The following is a 25,072-nucleotide window of genomic DNA, read 5'->3' as shown; positions in this document are numbered from 1 at the left end:
CGAACCGCCACAAGTATCTGGAGTGCCAATAAGAAGCAATCGCTTCGCAATAGGCAGATGGATTGTTAATTCCGAATTTATTGAGCTGGGTCAACATTGTATAAATAATGCTTCTATTGATTACAAGCGAGTCGTTGTATACAAATACAATATCAGAAGAAACCTAAATCGGAAATCAGAATAATTTACTATGCTGAATCTGAATGGATTTTCATATCGGAGGAAACTTCTTTCATTTCCATTATAGAATCCCTCACGTCCACCTTCATCCATAAGGTCGTAAATTTTAACTGGCTTTATCTCAAAGATTAAGCTCAACACATCCATCCCATCCAAGTATGAAGTATCTCGCCTTGCCGGTTCATTTCCGATTCAGAACAGAAGCCAAATAAATTTAATTCTTGTTTGAATGAAACCAAATGTACTGAAAACATAAAATATCACACCCGAAGCAGATTACCTGCCCCAGCAGCAGCAGCAGCCGGTCGGTCCAGTCTAGGCAACAACGAAAGCCGTTCATCACAACTGGAAGAAACTCAACCCACTTGGTTACGGTTTGAAGTTTTCGGGATTATCTTCACCTAGGACTTTATTGCTTTGCCCGTTCCACTGCCGCCCCGCCCACTTGCTACGTTTCCATCCTGCACCGGAAGAGAACTGTTCCGGGATGTCTGGCATGTGCACGAATCTTCTAGTGGTGGTCGTGAATTTTTCAGCATGGCATGAAGAAACTACAAGCTATTAAATTCCACTCCCGGGCCGCAAGCTTTCGTGCCCCCTACCGCATCCAGATTTGTCGGGAGCTCATAACTGGCTCGTTTTCTCAGCACCCCCACCCATATCGACATCGCATCACCGTCCGTCGTCGTCGTCGGACGTAAACAACATCTTGCTGATGATGCTAGTTCATTGGGTGAAAATTATATGTCACATAATAAAGAAGAGTAATTTCTTAAAGTGTTTAGAATATTCAATAAAGATTCAAATAAACCATAAACTGCTGTTACGGCCCCCGTTCCATTCTAATGCGTTCAGGGCTTTAGAGTTGGGAAGATTTTAAATAAGACCAGAGGAACTTGCTTGGAGATACGCACCTACGCAACAAAATCCTGCCAATAAAGCAACCACGAAGTGAGGAAAAGGCCCCACGTTACGTTTCGTTGGTTTCGAGGACCAGAATTTCTTCATCTTTCCAAAAAAGCAAGCAAAAGAGAAAGCTTCATAAGACACCGATGTAGAAATATGACCCTGCTTGAAACATCAACAACGACGCATAGAGAATATGAGGATGGGCTGTTTGACCAAAAATACAGCCGAACCGGTCATTTGGCTGAAAAAGTAGTTTGGCCAAAATGGTCGTTTGGTCAAACGGCTCATATGGCCGAAAATGTTGGTTGACCGAACAGGTCATTTGGCCGAAAAAGTCGTTTTCGAATAAGTGTGAAGTGATTAATGATAAATGAGAAATACAAAGGCTGAAGTGACAAATGAATAGTGAGATATCTCATTCTCACATATATCTTTGTGAGAGACGTCTCACTTTTTTTTTCTCACTTCTCATTTCTTACTTCTCACTTTACAATTATCTTCTATATAATAAAAATGAGTTGGGATTTTCTTCCTGACGATTTAACTCGCGAACGGGATGGATTTTTTCCCTAATGGATTCGTTTTGGGATCCGCAAGGTTCGTATATACAAAAAGTTGGTGAATTTAACGGGCAAATAAATCATTAAAATACTATTTTGGGTCAGCTGACGAGGAAAACAAAACAAACGGACGGAAACTGATCTAGAGTGCGGTGCTGCAAATAGTTCATTGTGACATTTTCCACACCCGGGCAAAGCTGGGTCCTTCGCTAGTTTTTAATAAATTAAAACTTTCACATCCACTATTGTGCACCCAAACAACATGTTTGGCCATATGACACGTTCAGCAAACGACAGTTACGGTATTATAATCTGTCCAATTTCCGGCTACTTTTTATTATCTCAATAAATTCAATGAAATGTGAAATAAAATGTATGGTCATCATCTTCATTATCTTATATGTATATATGAACTTGAAAAAAAATATTCAAATTGAACAAAATTTCACTCAATTAAGTTTCCATTTGGCAAAATACATGTTATTCTTGATCACTATTGAGTTATTTGGGGTCCCCAAAAGCCTTTGCTCGCGTACGATTGCCAATCCGGAGATGGCGAGTTCGGTTCTCAGTCCGGTCTAGGATGTTTTCGGGTTGGAAGCTTTCTCGACACCCTGGGCAAAGTGTATCCATTGTACTTGCCACACAAGATACATACTCATGCAATGGCGGGCATAGAAAAGCTTCCAATTAATAACTCTGAGGAAATGCTAGTAGAATACTAAGTTGAAAAGCAGGCCAAGTTCCAGTTGGAATGTAGAGTCATTGAAGAAGAAGAAGATTGAGTTTCATTCATTCATTAAGGTGGTTCTGGATAATTTAATATTAAGGCCTCAGGAAAATACAAAAATACGATTAGGGTTATTGACGAATAATGGTTGCGCAAAAAAGAAGAAGTCGTAGGACTATAGTTAAAACCCCTTCGTCTATTTTCTTTTTTATGTGCTTCTTTTCAAAAATTCTCGAACATTTTATCACCTCAATATCTTAGTGATAAATCCGGTACAACCACCTAAGGCAATTGCGGATCAATCACACTCATGCATATTATGTTTTCCCAAGTACGTGGTTACTGTTGTAGCCCACAATAACGAAAGTGTGTTTGTTTAACTGCCGATGATCGCAACAACAACAACAATCTCTATAAATATTATATCTATTCCAAAAAAATTGGACAACATTCCACTAGGTATTCCGACGGGAGTTCTTCAAGGATTCCGATGAGAAACCTTTAGTGATTTCGACGGGAATATTCCAAAGATTTTGACGGGAATCTCCACAGATTTCGACGGGAATCCTCTAAGCATACCAAACTTAACTGAAGGCAATCCACCAGGGTTTATCAAAAGGGATGTTCCAGGGATTCCGTAGGGAATGTTCCAGGGATTCCAAATCCTCCCGGGATATCGACGGGAACGTTCCAGAGATTCCTACGGAAATGTTCCGGAGAATCCAACTGCGAAGAGAATGTTCCAGAAGTTCCAACAGGAATGTTCCAGGGATTTCGTAGGCAATGTTCCAAGGATGTAGAAGTAAATTGTCGAAGTATTCCGAAGCAATCTGTCGAGGGATCCCGAAGCAAATCGTCGAGGGACTCCGAATTAATCCTCCAGGGATTCCATAAAGAATCCTTCAGTGATTCCAAAGGGAATCCTCCAGAGATGTTGAAGCAAATCGTTCAGGGATTCCAAAGCCAATTTTCAACGGATTCCGAAGTAAATCATCAAGGGAGTCCGAACTAAATCTTCGAGGAATTCCGAAGCAAACCGTCGATGTATTCTGAAGCAAATTGTCGAATGATTTCATAGAGGGATTTGGAAGTCAATCGTCAGGGGGATTCTGAAGCAAATCATTGAGGGATTCCGAAGCAAAACGTAGAGAGACTACGAATTGAATATTCAAGGGATTCCGAAGCAAACCATCGAAGTATTCTGGAACAAATCGTCTGGACTTCCGGAACAAATCTGAGAATGATTTGAAAACAAATTTTCGAACGACTCCGGAGGAGTTCCGAAAAAAATCAAAGCGAGATTCGGAAGCAAATCCTTCATGGATCCTCAGCGACACCAAAAGGAATTCGGTGCAAATTCTTCTGAATTCCGGTTGGAATACTTCGATGATTTAGGAAGGAATTCTTCAGAGATTCCAATGTGAATTCTTCTCGGATCTTGATGAGAATTTTCCTCGAACGCTGTTGCAAATTGTGAAGATTATCATGCAGCTAGGCAAGCGGAAGTCTCTTGATAAACTGTCACTTCAGTACGTGGTGGTTGACTACATATCTTTGACTGCTGGCGATGTACCACGATTGCTTTGATTGATATTTTGATGGAACTCCGTTGTTGTTCATAACAAGCATTACTTTGATGCTTTCAAATCAATTAGCAGCTCCACTTGAACGCAGTGTCCGAAGTTGTTCAATATATAGAGGTAAGAAGAATGCGGTTTCCTTGCTTGGAGACTTATCAACCACGCCTGCTTTGGACGAAAGCCAATAATGAATATGCCTTCGTAGATCCTTTCCATTCCCGCGTTTCTGTGGTTGGGCAAACACTCATTGACAGCTTGGCTTTTAACGGTTTGCGTCAACGAAATCTGTTTCGTAATTGCTCTGATCGCATTCTGGATCTCGTATTTTCCAACGAAGCCATGATCAAAGGAAGCATCATAACAGATTTCGAAGAAGTAACTAGTCACCATCGATCGCTATCATCTTGCTCTCGCTTTTGACGTTCAATGCCAACTTGCTGTTACGTTTCTCGACGATGGTGATTTCAATAGCCGTGGCTTCCATCGAGCAGACTATACATTGTTGAACCACCTCCTCTCAGGGGCTCATAGACTGAGAGACTGGTCTGAGGTATTCCTGACTGTTTTACAAGGATCGTCGACTCCTGTATTGTGCAAGCTGTTCCATTGCGGAGACCACCTCGTAGTCCTGCCTGGTCCAATGCCCATCTTCGCACTCTTCGTCGACGGCGTTCAAATTGTTGGAGCAACACACTCATCGAAGATGCACATCCGCTTTTTGTACAAAAGCTACTTTAAAAAGAACCCAGACAATTCGAAACGCAGTGAAAGCGGCCTGCCAAGTCCTATGCACTTGGACGATACACACGTTTTCTCTACAATGCAGAAGTGAGCACTTTTCTCCCAGATATTTAGTGGCATCTTCAATAGTCATGTCTCGACAGCACAGAAAACTGCACTGAATTTAGTACCTTGAGATATTATTGAAGTCAATGTTTTTCACGTTTCTCCAGCGATGGTCCAATGTGCGGTTGAAAAGCTTTCGTACTCCTCTGGCCCGGATGGCATCTCGTCTAACGTGTTTTAACCCTTTTAGGACCACGGGGTCATATATTGGTATTTCCAAAATTGTGTCCACTATATGAAAGAAGGAAACAATTTTGATTTTGGAAGTACGTAAATTTTAGTACGGATAGAAAACCAGGAGAGCAAGACCATCGCAGAGGACTTCCACATAAACAAAATGGGAAACGATGCACCGGTGAACCTACAATGAAAATGCGGTGGAATCGACTCGGCGTACAACCTCCTTCGAAGTGCTCGTTCTCAGTGAAGCGTTGATCAATTTTCATGACCCCGGACTTCTCTCAAAGGGGATTAGTTAAGTTTTCTATTGACATATGTGCCGCCTCATTAGACCCCTCTCCGCGTTCATGAGTTTCAAAAATGTCTGTGTTTTGCCTTTCTCGTATACTAAGTTACGTAAAGGCTATATGATCGCTCCGAAACCAAACTTTTTATAGAAGGCTCGGAGACCCATAGTTGTATATACCAATCGACTCAGCTCGATGAATTGAGGTGATGTCTGTTTGTGTGTATGTATGTATGTGTTTGTGTATGTGTGTATGTGTACAAAATTTTGTAGACACACTTTTTCGAACTTAGCATTGGCCGAATTACTCACAACAAGTTCCATTCACTGAGAATCCTGTCCCATTGTTTGCTACTGAAAGTTGGACAGATTGAACTATGGGATCTGTAGTTATGGCATTAAAATACTATTTTCTTTGCGCAAAACTCGCTAAAAAACACTCGATCTATTTTTTTAGTTTTTTTTTGCAAGAGAAAGGCACCAACACCGCTAGGTGGATTAATCAGGGCTTTTTTCCTTATTTTTTGCTAAGATGGCCAAATTTTTTCAGTAATCAAGTGCAGTAAAGTTCTGGCATCATAAAATTGAGTAAACACATGAAATATATCAAGTAGAAGTGATTTTTGAACGTTTCCAAGTTATCTAATTACTGTAATTATGGATATTAAAAGCTATATTATCCCTGATCTAAGAGTTATGGTCATATTTCTTAAAATCTGATCACTAAATTAACCAAACTGTATATATCCCGGATATATCAAAACCATCTTATCATGTCTCCTGGACTTCTGGAGTATGTTATCAATACATATCCAAGCCTCTAGTGGCGAAAAAAGCTAGTGTCGTAGCTGTAGATTGTAAGTTCTGAACTCAAAGACAGTTTGGATTACTCAGGATATCTCAATCGTGTCTCTTGGTCTTCACGAATGTGTTATAAACATATTTGAATGCATATTTAAGCTTAGAATAACGAAAATAGCTAGAGTCGTGGTTATAGATCGTATTGTTTTTGATTCAAGGATGATTGGATGACCCAGGATATCCCAAAACCATCTGACCATGTCTCTTGATCTTAAATAATATGTTATGGACATGGTTAAATTCATATCCAAGCTTCGATTGACGAAAAAAGCTCGCATTGTAACTGTAGATAGCAAGTTCTGGGCTCAAGGACAGTTTGGATGATCTAGTACATACCGAAACAATATTTTTTAACTTCTTTTGTCATTTCTACATTATTAATCACGAAAATAAATGGAACATATCAAATTTACTGGGTAATACCGCTTAGAAAAAATTGTGCCTGAAAGGGTAGGAAAGGGTAGCAATTTTCAACAAATCGCTCCAACTACAACAGTTCCCATTCGCATTGTATGCATCATGTATGCTGCCAGTACACTCAAAGGGCGATATCAGACGTATCCAACTACCGAGGAATAACGTCTCTACCAGCTGTATCTAAGTGCCTCGAACTCATCGTCAACGAAACATTATTTAGCGCATATAGGAACTTCATCAGTCCGTGCCAATTGACTTCTCCAAATGAATGGAGGTGTGCGTGACTTCGCAGTATTCCTGTCAATGTGCTGTCTTCCTCCAAAAGTATTCGTGATATTTTGCCGCAACAAAATTACCACCCACTTTTTACTTTATATATTCTATACAGTGACGTTAAAAAGCGAAAACTGTGCTTGGAGAACTCAATATGGTTTCTATCCAAAACGATCGGTCAACAGTAATCTTTGTGAGTTTACATCTAATTGTATAGCCACAATGGACTATGGAGCTCAGGTAGATGCTGCTTATACGGACATAAAAGCGGCTTTCGACACTGTAAATCATGATATTCTTCTAGCAAAGCAACAACGTCTAGGTCATTCAGATCAACACGGATTTTACTCAAAGCGGTCAGTTTCAAAGAATCTTGCGCCGTTCACCTCCAGCTGTTTGCGCTGCATGGATTCGGGGTGGCAGACTGACGCTGCGTATATGGACCTGAAGGCGGCATTAGATACAGTGAACCATGAAATCCTTCTCGCCAAACTTTAGAAGATTGACGTTTCATCAAGCTCTGTGCTTTAGTTCTGGTCCTACCTGATGAACCACTCGTACCGATAATTAGGATAGTTTTGTCGGTGTCGGAAACATTCTGCAACAGCTCGGGAGCCTGTAGGGCAGTAATCTTGGTCCTCCGCTTTTCACGATTTTCATAAACGTTGCCATCTCTGCAAATAGAACCGCTTGGTTAACTCAGCTAAATTTGTACGCTCCTGGGAGGCCACTCCGTTAACGTGATTTTTTGTACCTGAACCCACGAAGCACGGACCATGCTCTACGCGAGCCCATTCGTTCAATTAGCCACTAACTAAATAAGTTTGATTTTCATGTTTCCTCGGACGTGTTTCGTCAACGGATGCTCAATCTTTTCCGCACCGCTGATTGTTTCCAGATAGGTTGAGTTTTATTCATTAAGACATCATCTGTCAGTTGGATTTTAAATATTATATTCCGGATTGTTTGAGAGCATGTCGGAATTGCCATTTGTTTGGTCGCTTGTATTTTTGCTAAGAATGAAATATTGGCCTTTTTTATATTTTTAGTAGATACTGGACCGTTTTCTGATTTGATTGATAAATTGGTTTCACAGACCGGTCCGAAAATCGTCGGTGGTGGTCATATCTTAAAAAATTATTTATTAAAATCATATGAATTTCTCTAAAATCTTTTTCTACATTTCCTTGGATAAACCTTCGAAAATGCTTCTATTATTTGCGAAAACATTCTCCTACACCTCCACGAAGAAATTATTAAAATTTATTTGAAGCTTCGCCATTTTTTTTGTAACTATTCCTGAAGCTAAAACACCAACTTATTCAACTTAGATTGTTGGTTGGGAGTGAATTCGACATTTTTGAAGTAAATTCTTCATAACTTCCAAAAAAAATTCTTCTGAATATCCAAGAAAAACTCTTTTGGTTTTCCATAACAATTTCTTTAAAAATTCAGGTAAATTTTCTTTGGAATTTTGGAAGAATTTGTCATGTAAATTCATAAGCGTTCTCTTTGGGTGGATAGAAGAACAGCGAGGGACGATTTTTCGTTTGTATTCCTCGGTAGTTTGTTGATTTCAAATTGTAATGGAAATATTCGTTCCAAAATATAGTATGAGCGGTTACGTTGGGTAATTTTAAACGGGGAAGGGTCGTATGGCCGAAACCCTTTCGGCCGAAAGCCATTGAGCCGAAAGCCATTGGGCCGAAAGCCATTGAGCCGAATGCCACTAGGCTGAAAGTTGTTTGGCCGAATATACCGTTAGGCCGAAAGGGTCATTTGGCTGAATGTGTCATTCGGCCGAAAGGGTCATTTGGCCGAAAGGATCTTGGCCGAAAAGGTCATTGGGCCGAAAGGGTCATTAGGCCGAATAGGACATTTGGCCGGATAAGACATTTGGCCGAATAGGTCATTTGAAAAGTGAGAAAAGAGACGCCTCAATTCGCATTCCTCATTTCTCACTTCTCACTGCAAAACAATAAGGAGCGCGAAGTGAGTAGTGAGACGTCTAACTACTCATTTTGTGCGTCTCACTTTTCAAAGCGACGTGAGATGTCTCACTTCTTACTCCTCATTTCTCACTTCTCGCTATCGTAGGAAAAGTGAGTAGTGCGAAGTGGGTAGTGAGACGTCTCACTACTCATTTCTTGCTTCTCACTTTTTATTTTCCTCATTTCTTTTCAAATGACCTATTTTGCCAAATGTCTGATTCGGCCAAATGACCCTTTCGACCAAACGACTCTTTCGGCCAAACGACCCTTTTGGCCCACTGACCCTTTCGGCCAAATGACCCGTTCGGCCACATGATATTTTCGGCCACATGATTCTTTCGGTCAAATGACCCTTTCGGCCAAATGACCCGTTCGGCCAAATAACTTTCGGCCTGATGGGCTTCGGCCTGATGGGTCTCGGCCTAGGGATTTTCTCGGCCTAGTGGCATTCGGCCAGATGGCTTTCAGCCGAATGGGTTGAGGCCAAACGACCTTCCCTTTTTTAGACCACTCTCTTTTGAGAAAACTTGAGCTTTGACAAAATTTTGCCTGTCCCGATCATTCTGTCCAACTTCTGTATATCAAAAGTCTTGCAACAAACGCTCAAGTGATGATCTACAGATCTATAAATCTGGGTCTACACTGGGGTCGCTTTTTACGCGTTTTTTTACGCGGGTCGCTTTTTACGCGACTTTTTTTACGCGGATTTTTGCATTTACGCGGTTTTTGGGATTTACGCGGATTTAATTTTTTACGCGATTTTTCCAAAAAGTCTTGAAATCACATGAAAATTGTAAAAAGTTGATTTTTTTATCGATTTTAGCAAAAGTCGTTTTTTACGCGGATTTCGGATTTTACGCGGTTTTCAAAAAAGTATTTTTCAAGGAAAAACATTGAGAGTATTTAATGGAGGTACGAAGCTGAGTCATTAGAGCGAAGGCCGTCAGTCCTGAAGGTCATTTGGCCACAGCCGTTAGGCCGAATACAAAGTGAGAAGCGAGAAGTGAGAAATGCGAAAAAATGTTTAATATGTGAAATGTGAGAAGTGAGTAGCAAGAATGGAGAAGTGAGAAGGGAGAAGTAAGAAGCGAGAAGTGTGAATTGAGAAGCGAGAAGTGAGTAAGTGAGAAGTAAGAAGTAAGAAGTGAGAAGTAAGAAGTGAGAAGCAAGAAGTGAGGAGTGAGAAATGAGATGTGAGAAGTGATAAGTGAGAAATGAGAAGTAATTTGTGAGAAGTGAGAAACAAGAAGGAAGAAGTGAGGAGTGTGAAGCTAGAAGCAAGAAGTGAGAAATAAGAAGAAAGATATAAGAAGTGACAAGTGAGAGCCGAGAAGTTAATAGTGAGAAGTAATTAATGAGATAAACATGTGAGATGTGAGAAGGGAGAAGTGAGAAGCGAGAAGTGATAAGTGAAAAGTGGAAAGTGAGAAGTGAGAAGCGATAAGTGAGAAGTGACAAATGAGAAATTAGATACGATAAGTGAGATTTATGATGGAAGAAGTGAGAAGCGAGAAAAGAGAAGTAGGAAGTACGAAGTGAAAAATGAGAAGTGTGAAATAAGTAGTGTAAAGTGAGAAGTGAGGAGTAAGAAGTGAATAGTGAGAAGTAAGAACTGAGAAGTGAGAAACGAGTGGTGGGAAACGAGAAGCGAAAAATGAGAAGCGAGAAATTCGATACGAGAAGTGAGATGTAAGATGTGAGAAGCGAGAAGTGGGAAACGAGAAGTGATAAGTGAGAGCCGAGAAGTGAGTTGGAAGCGACAAATGAGAAGTGAGATTGAGAAGTGAGAAATTCAATACGAGAAGTGAGATGTAAGAAGTGAGAAGTGAGATATGAGAAGTGAGGAGTGAGAATTGAAAAGCAATATGTGAGATGTGAGAAGTGAGAAGCAAAGAAGCAAAAAGAGAGAAGTTTGAAGGGAGAAGTGAGTTGTGTGATGTGAGAAATGAAAAGCAAAGATAGAACAGGACGCTTTTATCAGCCACCTGAGCGAAGCGAGAAGGCTGACAAAGGTACCACAACTGAGGCCTTCTCTTTCCTTGGAAGATCGACTATGGCCGAAGAGGCGATTGGTTCTCCACTTACGGACCTAACAGGGATCCCCGGGCCTCGGATGTTACACGCCATAGTTGATCTTAAAGCGAATTGCTGGATGATCACTGTGGGTGAAACCCTCGTCCACTCTCCAGTGCTGGTGCCAGCCCAGGACTGACAAACGTTACGTCAATCCATGACTCGACCCTGTTCCTTCTGAACGTGCTAGCGGAACCATCATTGACTAGCACTGCGTCGAGCTTTGCTAGCGCCTCTATTAACGCTTGACCCCTTCAATTGATGCAGCGGCTGCCCCACTCCACTGCCTAAGCGTTAAAATCTCCTGATATGACGACCGGCTTACGACCCACTAGGTCAGACGATAGAATATCTATCATCTGGTTGAACTGTTCTAATGGCCACCTTTAAGGGGCATAGCAGCTGCAATAGAACACACCATTGATCTTGGCTATCGCGACACCCTTAGCAGAGGAGTGTACTACCTCTTGGATCGGGTACTGTCCCGTCGCGCAAATAGCCGTCATCCTAGAGCATTCCGACACCCAATTGCCGTTATCGACAGGGACGTTGTACGGGTAGGACAGGAGGGCGACATCGGTCCTCGACTCCGAGGCGGACTGCCACAGCAGCTGCGGGCCGTTGCACAGTAGTTAAAATCCAGATGTGTTACTTGCACGGCTTATTCTTATTTTTCTCTCCGATGGGACACGAAGACCCACCCATAACGTGACTACAGGTTTGCTTTTTGCTGGCACAGATGAGGCACTTTGGTGCCCTTCCTCACCACAACAACGATACAGGTTGCTACGGTCTGGGCCCTTACAGTTATAGGACTTGTGTCCCAATATTCTTCTAGCAAAGCTATAACGTCTAGGTGTCTCGGAAGCTATGTGCAAATGGTTCAGGTCTTAACTATGCGGTAGAAATATGAGGATGAAAATAGGATCATCAGAATCAAGCTGGTTCTTTTCGTCTTCTGGTGTTCCACAGGGAAGCAATCTGGGTCCGTTATTGTTTACTCTGTTCTTCAACGACGTTGTTATTTTTTTTTTGGGAAACCAAGGCCTACTTCAGTACCAAATTTTCAAAACGACTTATCTGCTTTTGTAAACAAAAAAATCAAACGTCGATTCGACGAATCTGAGAGCACTCCCACGCAAACCGACACCATCATTAGATAGCAGAAGCCTTCACCTATGCGTTGATGATATCGGTTTGCTTGAAAGTGCTATCAAATCAACGTTTGAATCTTTGTTTACAAAAGCAGATAAGTCGTTTTAAAAATTTAGTACTGACTTGGTCATAAAAAGGGATGCCGACTGCAGATAACTTCAAGAACATCTGGATCGTTTTATACACTGACAGCTTGGTATTGGGTTGAAAATTACCAACGACTTCGACGATCCTCTCTGCTTACGCGCACTGTATTGCTCGCTTGTTTGTTCGATACTTGAATCTTCATCGTGAAGCAATATGCACAGCTAGAGTCGAAGAAAATCAACTGAGGTTTGGGCGCTTAGGAATTTGCCCTGGCGTGACCCAAATAATCTTCCTCCGTACGAAGAACGCTGTAACCTGCTAGGTATACAGACACTCAAAAGTAGACCTGAGATTGACCAAGCCGTTTTCGGTGCTAAAATACTAAACGCGGAAGCTGACAGCACAGAGCTTCTCGAACGTTTACGAATTTACGCTCCCGAATGAACTCTTCGATCCTGACCATTTCTGCAACCATGGGTAAGGAATACGGTTTGTGAGATGATTTAACAAATCACTGCTAGGTGGATTAATTAGGATGTTTATTCAAACTTTGGATTAGCTCAACACGGATGAATTGTTAAAAAATGCTACGTGGATGAATTATTGTGATGGCATCGTTGTCAAGAATCTATTCAAAACATTATTAAAACATTTCGGATTGTTCATTTGTCCGCCTAGGGAGCCAGTTCATCGATGGTTGTGTACGTTGGTTACAAACAACAGCAGCAGCAGCAGCAACAACAACAAAAACGGTGAACTGAGCTGGTGAGGGCATGGTTCCAAACACCTGGTGCGGCTTAAAAATGCAATAAAAATTTATTTTCCCCGCTCATACACTTACTTTTGGAAGGGGGCCACTGACTGGGCGGCCGGCCGGACCGGCTGTTTTGTTTGCGGAACAGTTTATAATCGCCCACAGATCGCTGACGGGTGAAATTTGTAGGGATGGGATTTGATTTAGGAACGGACTGTCGGCGTTTGAAGTCAATTTACGATTGAAGAGAGAACATTCCACTTTCGTGAAGCATCTGCACAACAATTTGGGATCGGTGAAATAAATATAGCATGGAAATTTGTGTAACTGACTGCCGGTGAAGACAATGGCGTAGCCGGTGAGATTGGGTAGGTAATGAACAATGTACTTAAAGCCCACAGTAAATACAGTTTTATTGATCTTCCGTTTGTTGGGATTCAATTTCATTAGTGCTATAAAAAAAACATCTGAATACATATGTGCTTCAATTTTTGATTTTCAATTCGATCTACATTGAAGAAGGCACAGAAATAAAAATAAAAATCATAAGCACTTCCGAAGTCCGTAGCTCAATGCTACCAAACTATATAACCCATTTCCACTGTCTCAAAATTATATTCCCTTGCAAATTACTTAATCTTTGTTCACATAAATCTTTATCCTATAAAAGTCTCGCTTCAGGATCCCAGAACAGGAATTTTTAAATAGTATTCTTTGAAAGATTATTTCCGAAAAATCACAAATCCCTGCACATCATATCGATAAAGAAACTTCAATTCCCAATAATGAACAAATGCCTAATCCCACTCACCTGACATTGTGGCAGCTCCACGTGCTCCTCCGGTCGCGGCGCCTTCCAACCCAGCAGCGGCGGTATGCACACCAACGCCGACATGATCCACACGGCAGCGATCATGAAGGCCGCCCGGGCCGGGGTCCTCGATTTCAGATACTCGATCGCCTTCGTAATGCTCCAGTACCGGTCCAGCGATATCAGACACAGGTTCATGATCGACGACGTACACAGCAGAACGTCCATCGCCGAGTGAATGTCGCACCACCAGTTCCCGAAGATCCAGTAGCCCATCAGCTCGTTGGCGAGCGAGAAAGGCATGATCACGAGGCCCAGGAAGAAGTCCGCCACCGCCAGCGACGCGATGAACCAGTTCTGGATGTTCTTGAGGGCCTTCTCGGTGGCGATCGCTATGATCACCAGCATGTTACCGACTACGATGATTATCATTAGTATTGTCACGATAATTGAAGCGATGATGATGTGCGGCAGTGTGTACCCGCTCGGATAGCCGTGGAAGAGAGTTCGGTTGTCGCCGGTGGCCAGCACCCCACCGAGCGTATCGTTCAGCGCGTTGGTGGCGGACCCACGCAACAAGAGGGAAGAGTTCACCGCGACGGCGGCCAGGAAGTCTTCCTGCGAGATATTTCCGGTTGTTATCATCGGGTAATCCATTGTGGCAGGCGGATACTACTGGACGCCAACACAAAGATTATGATTCTGCTGTTCTAAACAACGGTCAAAGCGTCGACGGTCTAACTGGCGGTGGTGTAATTGGCTGGTCCCACATGGTGTTTTATTTTTTTAAGATTTTGAAACTTTTCTTGCTTTGCTAATTAGATATTATTGCACTCGAATTGGGTAGATTATGTGTGTCTTACGCTAAGATCCATTTAATTGAACATTCTATGCTTGAAACAATGAATATGTGTGCGATGGAAAGAAACGTTTAGACACAATTTGACGCTAAAAATATTTCTATGCACACATTATTTATGGTTAATTCCTGACTTACTCGTAAGCTACTTTATACACAAAGCATAGAATCCGATTCTAGAAATAAATCAACTGACCGCTGATGTGCTCTCGTATAACATTACTTTGATAGATATTTATAGATTGATTAGTGATTTGATTTGCTCCATTACTCTTATTGACTGCTGCTATCAGATGACCATCAGCAACAATTTGTTTCCTTAAAATACCCGTTTTATTCCGAAATTCCGATTTTCCGCATGAAATTTTTGCTCCTGTCGGCTCCCAGGGGAATCGGCTTGTAAAAATTTGTGTTGTCGAACAGCAAAAAACACACACGCACACAGCAGAACTTCTGCTCCAAATTTTCACCACTAACGAACGAAAACACGCACGAAGATTTCAAAAACAAAACTTTACACAAACGTAGACGTAGATACTGCGATTAACTGTGCTCGTAGAGCTGTCCCAAGATTCGGTTGTCCTCCCTCGCGCACCCGCCCACGCTTCTCAACTCTGACGTGACAGGGTCGTCCGAGTGCCACTACAAGGGACAATCAGTTGCTCGGAACGCCACTTGACAGTGGCCCATCGTGGAGGCGGTCACTTTTTTCTTCCGTCTTCGGCGCTTCTTCCGGCGTACGGCCGACCTAGCGTTGAGCGTTGTGGTCCGGATGATTGTGCTGGTCGACGGTGGACCACCTAGGCGAAGCGTGCCGCTCGATTGGCGGGTGATGATTCCGAAGGGAATTTTCGTCGTCGGCGGCCGGTGCACGATCGCGACCACAAACGCGGACAGGTGCACCAGTCTGCTGCAACAACGGCCGCAGAGCTATTAGGAGACGGGCGACGCTGGATGGTGGATTGCGGCGGCCACCTGCTGCGAGAAGTAGCCGTTTTGTTGCTGCCGGTGGCGATGCCAAAGCGCTGTGAACGAAACCAATCTGGAATGGAAATAGAAACAGAATGGGAGGGCAATTAGATTCGATGGGACTGTAAACTGCCATTCGTTTGGATGTTAATTTTGTTTGTAAGCTGTAAAATTGCTGTTCCGTGGAATGGGGCCATTGGGATTTTCGATCGAACGGTTGGTGCAGTGTTTGTTCGGTTAAGTAATTTAGGACGACGGAGATATTTGCGATATATTTAGTTATTCACAGCCGTTTAAATGCTGTGGCAGTTAATACACAAAAGAGGTTTTAAAATGATGTCAATTGTCTGAAAATTTCATACAATATAAGCTCAGCTGAAAGAGCCATAAGGAGCTTCTACAGTATTTCCTGAAATCAACGAAAGAAATCATTAAAAACAATCAACAAGTCCAGTCCAGTCCAGTTAAATCCAATCTTATCCATATTAAATGAAAATTTCTTCCCAAATAGATTCGAATGTGATTCAAATCTAATTATAACCAATCCAAATTCAACAAATCATCGTCGGCTAGAACGCTGTAATGCGTAATAATTACCAATATTTAGATGGAATGGGTTCGCCGTAGAAGAGAACCCGAGGGCGCTCAACGTTCAGAGCGATTTGGAAGTCGATTGGCCCAGGGTCGAGTCCAGTGGAGAAGGATACTCCATTCGGCGTAGGTTTAAAAAAAAACAGATTAATCCACCTAGCGGTGTTAGTGCCTTTCTCATGAAAAACAAATACTAAAAAATATGGGTGAGTGTTTTTTAGCGTGTTTTGCGCATAGAAAATAGTATTTTGTCCATAACTTCTGATCCCATAGTTCAATCTGGCCAATTTTCAAAAGCAAACATTGGGACAGCATTTCCCATCGAATGAAACTTGTTGCGAGTAATTCGGCCAATGCTAAGTTACAAGAAGTGTGTCAACAAAATTTTATACACATACACACATACATACATTAACACAAACAGACATCACCTCAATTCGTCGAGCTGAGTCGATTAGTATATAACACTATGGGTCTCCTGAGCCTTCTAGTATACGAGAATGGTAAAAACACATAAATAAAGCTTTCAAAATGGTTTATCAAAGAGCGGTAGCCCATAAAGTATCAAGTAAGGTTCGCTGTAGACGTGGATGGAAGGCGTCGTGTGTCTCGTCCACAAAAAAAGATGATATGATGAATTGGTGCAACAACCACACGATTACAGTTCTGAACGATGTGGTTGACCGTCCCCAATTTTATTTTATTACCTAAACCAGTTGCAATAAAGTGGGGTAATAGCAGACGGGATTTATTAGCAAACGTTCTATTACGCAGCAGATGTTCGCCATATGCCAGACTCGGCAGAAAAGCACAGAATTTGCACATCGACTATTGATCGACTTCGAAACCACTATATAATCGATTATGACTGATTAATGCACGGATGCGAACTTTCGGATAAATTGACACATGATTAGTGGAGTGGGTCTATATTTTTTTTTTCAAATCAATGGTTCTTCGACACCATTCGGGGTCCCAAACAACACTGGGCCTGATTGGTTGCTTCCTCGCTTTCCACATTGCGTTTGATGTTTGTATGGAAATTTGTATGAGAAAACGTATTTTTCGCATTTTTACTTCTAGAGATTTCAGTTCATCGTAAACCTAGTGGCACATTGTCCTCAAATATAACCCAAGATCCCCCCTGAACGAATCTCCGAATACGATTCTTAACAAATCCTCAAATTGGAATTTGAACGAATTTCCTAATGGGATTCTGAACGAATTTTCGAATAAGCTTCTGAACGAATTCCCAAAGTAGATTCTGGAAAATCCCAGAATTGGATTCTGGACAAATTCCCGAATGGGATGCTGAACAAATCCTCGAATTTGATTCTGAACGAAACCCTGAAGTAGATTCTGGACGAATCCCCGAATGGAATTCTGAGCGGACCCTCAAATTGGTCTCTGGGCAAATTCCCGAAAGGCATTCTGAACGAATCTCCGAATAAGATTCTGAACGAATCCCTGAATGGGATTCTGAACGATTCCCAGAAAGGATTCTGAACGAATCCCAGAATGGGATTCTGAACGAATCCCAGAATGGGATTCTGAACGAATCCCAGAAGGATTCTGTACGAATCGCGACAGGATTCTAAACGAATCCCAGTCAGATTCTGAACGAATCTCAGAAGGATTCTGAACGAATCCCAGAAGGATTCTGAACGAATCCCAGAAGGATTCTGAACGAATCCCAGAAGGATTCTGAACGAATCCCAGAAGGATTCTGAACGAATCCCAGAAGGATTCTGAACGAATCCTAGAAGGATTCTGAACGAATCTCGAAAGGATTCTGAACGAATCCCAGAATGGGATTCTGAACGAATCCCAGAATGGGATTCTGAACGAATCCCAGAATGGGATTCTGAACGAATCCCAGAATGGGATTCTAAACGAATCCCAGAATTGGATTCTAAACGAATCCCAGAATGGGATTCTAAACGAATCCCAGAATGGGGTTCTGATCAAATCACAGAAAAGATTCTGATCGTATCCCAGAATGGGATTCTGAACGAATACTCGAATGGCACTCTGAACGAATCTCCGAGAGAGATTCTGAAAGAATCCTGAGTAAGATTCGGAACGAATCCACGAGTTTGATTTTGAACGAATCCCCGAGTGGGATTCTGAACGAATCCCGAATGGGATTCTGAACCAATCCCGAATGAATGGGATTCTGAACGAATAATCGAGATGGAGTCTGAACAGATCTCCGAGTGGGATTCTGAACGAATCCTCGAGTAAGATTCTGAACGAATCCCGGGTGACATTCTGAACAGAATCTCCGAGTGGGGTTCTGAACGAATCTCCGAGTGGGGTTCTGAACGAATTTCCCGAATGGGATTCTGAACGAATTCCCGAATGGGATTCTTAACGAATCCCCGAATAGGATTCTGAACGAATCCTGAATGGGACTCTGAACGAATCCCCGAATGGGATTCTGAACGAATCTCGAATGGGATTCTGAACGAATCCCGAATGGGATTCTGAACGAATCCCCGAATGGGATTCTAAACAGAATCCCCGAATGGGATTCTGAACGAATCCCTGAATGGGATTCTAAACGAATCTCGAAAGGGATTCTGAACAAATCTGAAAGGGATTCTGAACGAATCTCCGAATGGGATTCTGAACGAATCCCCGAATGGGATTTTGAATGAATCCCCGAATGGGATTGTGAACGAATCTCCGAATGGGATTCTGAACGAAACCCGAATGGGATTCTGAACGAATCCCGAATGGGATTCTGAACGAATCCTCGAATGGGATTCCCCGAATGGGATTCTGAACGAATCCCCGAATGGGATTCTGAACGAATCCTCGAATGGGATTCTGAACGAATCCCCAAATGGGATTCTGAACGAATCCCCGAATGGGATTCTGAACGAATCCTCGAATGGACTTCTGAACGAATCCCCAAATGGGATTCTAAACGAATCCTCGAATGGGACTCTGAATCTCCGAATGGGATTCTGAACGAATCCCCGAGTGGGATTCTGAACAAATCTCCGAATGGGATTCTGAACAAATCCCCGCATGGGAATCTGAAAAGATCCCCCAATGGGATTCTGAACAGATCTCCAAATTGAAATGTGGACAAATTCCCGAATGGGACTCTGAACAGATCCCTGAATGGGATTCTTACGAATCCCCAAATGGGAATCTGGACGAATTCTGAATGGGATTCTGAACAGATCCCAGAATGGGATTCTGAACGAATCCCTGAATGGGACTCTGAATTCCCGAATTGGATCCTGAACGAATCCCCGTATGGGATTCTGAATGAATCCCAGAATGTGACTCTGAACGAATCGCCGAATGGGATTCTGAACAAATCGCCGAATGGGATTCTGCACGAATCCCCGAATGGGATTCTGAACGAATCCCCGAATGGTTTTCTGAACGAATCCCCGAATGGGTTTCTGAACGAATCGCCGAATGGGATTCTGAACGAATCCCCGAATGAGACTCTGAACGAATCGCCGAATGAGATTCTGGACAAATCGCCGAATGGGATTCTGAACAAATCACCGAATGGGATTCTGAACAAATCACCGAATGGGATTCTGAACGAATCCCCGAATGGGATTCTGAACGAATCCCCGAATGGGATTCTGAACGAAGCCCTGAATGGGATTCTGAACTAATCCCCGAATGGGATTCTTAACGAATCCTCGAATGGGATTCTGAACAAATCACCGAATGGGATTCTGAACGAATCGCCGAATGGGATTCTGAAGGAATCCCCGAATAGGATTCTGGACAAATCGCCGAATGGGATTCTGAACAAATCACCGAATGGGATTCTGAACAAATCCCCGAATGGGATTCTGAACGAATCCCCGAATGGGATTCTGAACGAATCCCCGAATGGGATTCTGAACGAATCCCCGAATGGGATTCTGAACGAATCCCCGAATGGGATTCTGAACGAATCCCCGAATGGGATTCTGAACGAATCCCCGAATGGAATTCTGAACGAATCCCCGAATGGGATTTTGAACGAATCCCCGAATGGGATTCTGAACGAATCCCCGAATGGGATTCTGAACGAATCCCCGAATGGGATTCTGAACGAATCCCCGAATGGGATTCTGAATGAATCCCCGAATGAGATTTTGAACGAATCCCCGAATCGGATTCTGAACGAATCCCCGAATGGGATTCTGAACGAATCCACGAATGGGATACTGAACGAATCCCCGAATGAGATTCTGAACGAATCCCTGAATGGGATTTTGAACGAATCCTCGAATGGGATTCTGAACGAATCTCCGAATGGAATTCTGAACGAAACTCCGAATGGAATTCTGAACGGGTCCCCGAATGGAATTCTGAACGAATCCCCGAATGGAATTCTGAACGAGTCCCCGAATGGAATTCTGAACGAATCTCCGAATGGGATTCTGAACGAATCCCCGAATGGGATTCTGAACGAATCCCCGAATGGAATTCTGAACGAGTGTCCGAATGGGATTCTGAACGAATCCCCGAATGGGATTCTGAAGGAATCTCCGAATGGGATTCTGAACGAATCCCCAAATGGGATTCTGAACGAATCCCCGAATGGGATTCTGAACGAATCCCCGAGTGGGATTCTGAACGAATCTCCGAGTCAGATTCTGAACGAATCCCCGAATGGGATTCTGAACGAATCCCCGAATGGGATTCTGAACGAATCCCCGAATGGGATTCTGAACGAATCTTCGAATGGGATTCTGAACGAATCCCCGAATGGGATTCTGAACGAATCCCCGAATGGGATTCTGAACGAATCCACGAGTGGGATTCTGAACGAATCTCCGAGTCAGATTCTGAACGAATCCCCGAATGGGATTCTGAACGAATCCCCGAGTGGGATTCTCAACGAATCCCCGAGTGGGATTTTGAACGAATCCCCGAGTGGGATTCTGAACGAATCCCCGAGTGGGATTCTGAACGAATCTCCGAATGGGATTCTGAACGAATCCCCGAATGGGATTTTGAACAAATCCCCGAATGGGATTTTGAACAAATCCCCGAATGGGATTCTGAACGAATCTCCGAATGGGATTCTGAACGAATCTCGAGTCAGATTCTGAACGAATCCCCGAATGGGATTCTGAACGAATCCTCGAGTGGGATTCTGAACGAATCCCGAGTGAGATTCTGAACGAATCTTCGAATGGGATTCTGAACGAATCCCCGAATGGGATTCTGAACGAACCTTGAATGGAATTCTGAACGAATCCCCGAATGGAATTCTGAACGAATCCCCGAATGGGATTCTGAACGAATCCTCGAATGGGATTCTGAACGAATCTCCGAATGGGATTCTAAATGAATGCCCGAATGGGATTCTTAATGAATGCCCGAATGGGGTTCTAAACGTATCTCCGAATGGGATTCTGAACGAATCCCCAAATGGGTTCTGAACGAATCTCCGAATGGGATTCTGAACGAATCCCCGAATAAGATTCTGAACGAATCCCCGAATGGGATTCTGAACGAATCCCCGAGTGAGATTCTGAAAAAATCCCCGAGTAAGATTCTGAATCCCCGAATGGGATTCTGAACGAATCCACGAGTGGGGTTCTGAACGAATCCACGAGTGGGATTCTGAACGAATCTCCGAGTGGGATTCTGAACGAATCCACGAGTGGGATTCTGAACGAATCTCCGAGTGGGATTCTGAACGAATCCCCGAATGGGATTCTGAACGAATCCCCGAATGGGATTCTGAACGAATCCCCGAGTGGGATTCTGAACGAATCTCCGAATGGGATTCTGAACGAATCCCCGAATGGGATTCTGAACGAATCCCCGAATGGGATTCTGAACGAATCTCCGAATGGGATTCTGAACGAATCTCCGAATGGGATTCTGAACGAATCCCCGAATGGGATTCTGAACAAATCTCCGAATAGGATTCTGAACGAATCCCGAATGGGATTCTGAACGAATCTCTGAATGGAATTCTGAACGAATCCCCGAATGGGATTCTGAACGAATCCCCGAGTGGGATTCTGAACGAATCCCCGAATGGGATTTTGAACGAATCCCCGAATGGGATTCTGAACGAATCCCCGAATGGGATTCTGAACGAATCCCCGAATGGATTTCTGAACGAACCCCGAATGGAATTCTGAACGAACCTTGAATGGAATTCTGAACGAAACCCGGAATGGGATTCTGAACGAATCCCCGAGTGGGATTCTGAACGAATCCTCGAATGGGATTCTGAACGAATCTCCGAATGGGATTCTGAACGAATCTTCGAATGGAATTCTGAACGAATCCCCGAATAGAAATCTGAACGAATCCCCGAATGGGATTCTGAACGAACCCCGAATAGGATTCTGAACGAATCCCCGAATGGGATTCTGAACGAATCCCCGAATGGGATTCTGAACGAATCCTCGAATGGGATTCTGAACGAATCTCCGAATGGGATTCTGAACGAATCCTCGAATGGGATTCTGAACGAATCCCCAAATGGGATTCTGAACGAATCCCCGAATGGAATTCTGAACGAACCCCGAATGGAATTCTGAACGAACCTTGAATGGAATTCTGAACGAAACCCCGAATGGGATTCTGAACGAATCCCCGAGTGGGATTCTGAACGAATCCTCGAATGGGATTCTGAACGAATCTCCGAATGGGATTCTAAATGAATGCCCGAATGGGATTCTAAATGAATGCCCGAATGGGGTTCTAAACGTATCTCCGAATGGGATTCTGAACGAATCCCCGAATGGGATTCTGAACGATTCCCCGAATGGGATTCTGAACGAATCCCCGAATGGGATTTTGAACGAATCCTCGAATGGGATTCTGAACGAATCCTCGAATCGGATTCTGAACGAATCCCCGAATGGGATTCTGAACGAATCCCCGAATGGGATTCTGAACGAATCCCCGAATGGGATTCTGAACGAAACCCGAATGGGATGGTGAACGAATCTCCAAATTGGATTCTGGACAAATTCCCGAATGGGATTCTGAACGTATCTCCAAATTGGATTCTTGACAAATACCCGAATTGGATCCTGAACAGATCTCCGTATGGGATTCTGAATGAATCCCAGAATGTGATTTTCAGCAATTCCCCAATTTGGATTCTGAATAAATCCTCGACTGGGATTTATTGACTGGGAAACTCTGAGCCAACTTCCTTAATGAAAGATATTTTTAGTACATAAGAGTGCTAGAGATTCCTGTAATAATCGAACAGAACCCAATTCTCATTGGACCCACCTGACCAACATAACAATCCAGGTATTTCTCATCCAACACCACTAAACCCATGCACTTCGTCAATCACACCCAAGAGTTAAGTGGGCTCGGAATCAATAATCCATAAACATCGGAAAGCGTGAAAAAAAAATACTCGACTCTCATCATCGCCTCGTTGACCCATTCAACTTGCCGACCGACCGACGAGCCGGGCCAATTCGACCGTACCACATCCATAACGGTCGGATCCATTTCTGACTCCCCTAATTCTGTTCTCGGAAAAATGTTGTCCGCGCCCAAACCGCAGTTCAATGAAAATATTTACAAAACCACAAGCTGTGGAAATAAATAATCTCTCCCAACCTCCATCACTTTCGTCCCGTTTCTACGTTATTCGTTCGTTGGCGTTTAAAATAATCCGAGATGCGGTGCCGCGTTGTTTGTGCAAGTCCACGCTGGATCGCGCTTTGGAGCGATTTTCGCTCTCAAGAGTTTCCTTCCATTCATTTCATTCATTCATTCACAGTTGTTCCTCGAATAGGGGACCCTTCAAATAAGCGATCCTCAATATGATCTTCAATTTTCGAAACTGCTAACGGTTTGAGTGAAGTATTCCATTCGAAACATTGCGACCGAATAAAATCATCATCATTCAACATTCCCGTTGTTCGCATTTCCGGCGGAATCACTGTGCTTGAGTGGCACGCAAGTAGCAATAGGCGGAGGATTCCGGCAGCTTAGGATTTCATTCCACGGAATCCATTTCGTGGATTTAACTTTTCAATCCTTAGAAAACGTTGTGGAATAAGAGATGTCACTAAATAAGGAATATTCGATTGTACTAGAGTGTAGTTGGTTATTGGAATCGCTTAAAGGTATTCCAACACATTGCAAATACATCTCATATTTCGATGAAATTTTATCGAAATCTCTACAGCAGATTTGATTAATAATTAAATAGATATTCGGTGATTTTGACAGCTAAACTAAATTATAGAAAAAAATAAAGAAATTTGAGATTTCAGTGAAATTCACAGAATTCTGTGAAATGTGTTTTCTTTACTGGACATCGCATTACTGAGACTTGTTCCCCACAGCCTCACATAAATTCGAAGCAAAGAATCTTTTTTACATTCGTATTACAAGTAGACAAACTTCATAACCCAACCAGTGGATGGCAGATTTTATAAAGATTTTATGAAAAATCTGTATAAAATGTTACTGACAATTTTGGATTTATTTTAATGCAGTGTCTGTATGAAAAGAGCTTACTTTTTTCTGATAGTAACCAATTAAAAAATAATCGATTATTACAACGGTTTTGTCGATATTGTTCGAAACAATTGATCAATTTTCGACATCCCTCAATGGAGTATGATGAATAACTGCCAGTAAACCCATCCATTCGCTCTGCGTTTGCGGTTGGGGTGGATGGTGGGACTTTTGTTTACAAATAAAAAATCCATGCCAATCATCTCCTCTTTCCCGCCGGTAATGGTTAGGAAGCGTGGAAGCCGTAGCGGATCGTGCGGATGCGTATTTTGCGTAAAATTTGATGTTGCGTAGCAATAGAAACCGGCAATAAATAGCTTGCTGACAAAATGTTTTTTTCCTCGCCTTCCGTTTTCGATTGGAAAGCCTTTCAACGCATAAATCAAAACGCTTAGTTGCTCGAATAAGTACATGGAAACTGCCACCATTACTGAAGCAGTTTGTCATATTGTCAGTTAGTGGCTTTATAG

The 25,072-nt window shown here is 42.8% G+C and overlaps 1 protein-coding gene across 1 annotated transcript in view; it reads right to left on the bottom strand.

Moving 5' to 3' along the window:
- Positions 1 to 25,072, bottom strand: part of LOC134209902 (alpha-2 adrenergic receptor-like) — a 729,274-nt gene that overhangs the window by 578,665 nt on the left and 125,537 nt on the right. Inside the window, exon 2 of the mRNA XM_062685927.1 lies at positions 13,694 to 15,594. Within this exon, the coding sequence (XP_062541911.1) occupies positions 13,694 to 14,350 (657 nt within the window). The 5' untranslated portion in view covers positions 14,351 to 15,594. The remainder of the gene's footprint in view (positions 1 to 13,693; positions 15,595 to 25,072) is intronic.

This window comes from Armigeres subalbatus, chromosome 1 (assembly GCF_024139115.2).
Source record: "Armigeres subalbatus isolate Guangzhou_Male chromosome 1, GZ_Asu_2, whole genome shotgun sequence".
Classification (NCBI taxonomy): Eukaryota; Metazoa; Arthropoda; class Insecta; order Diptera; family Culicidae; genus Armigeres; species Armigeres subalbatus.
Note: the sequence above shows the minus strand (reverse complement) of the source record. Positions and strands in the feature narration are given on the sequence as shown.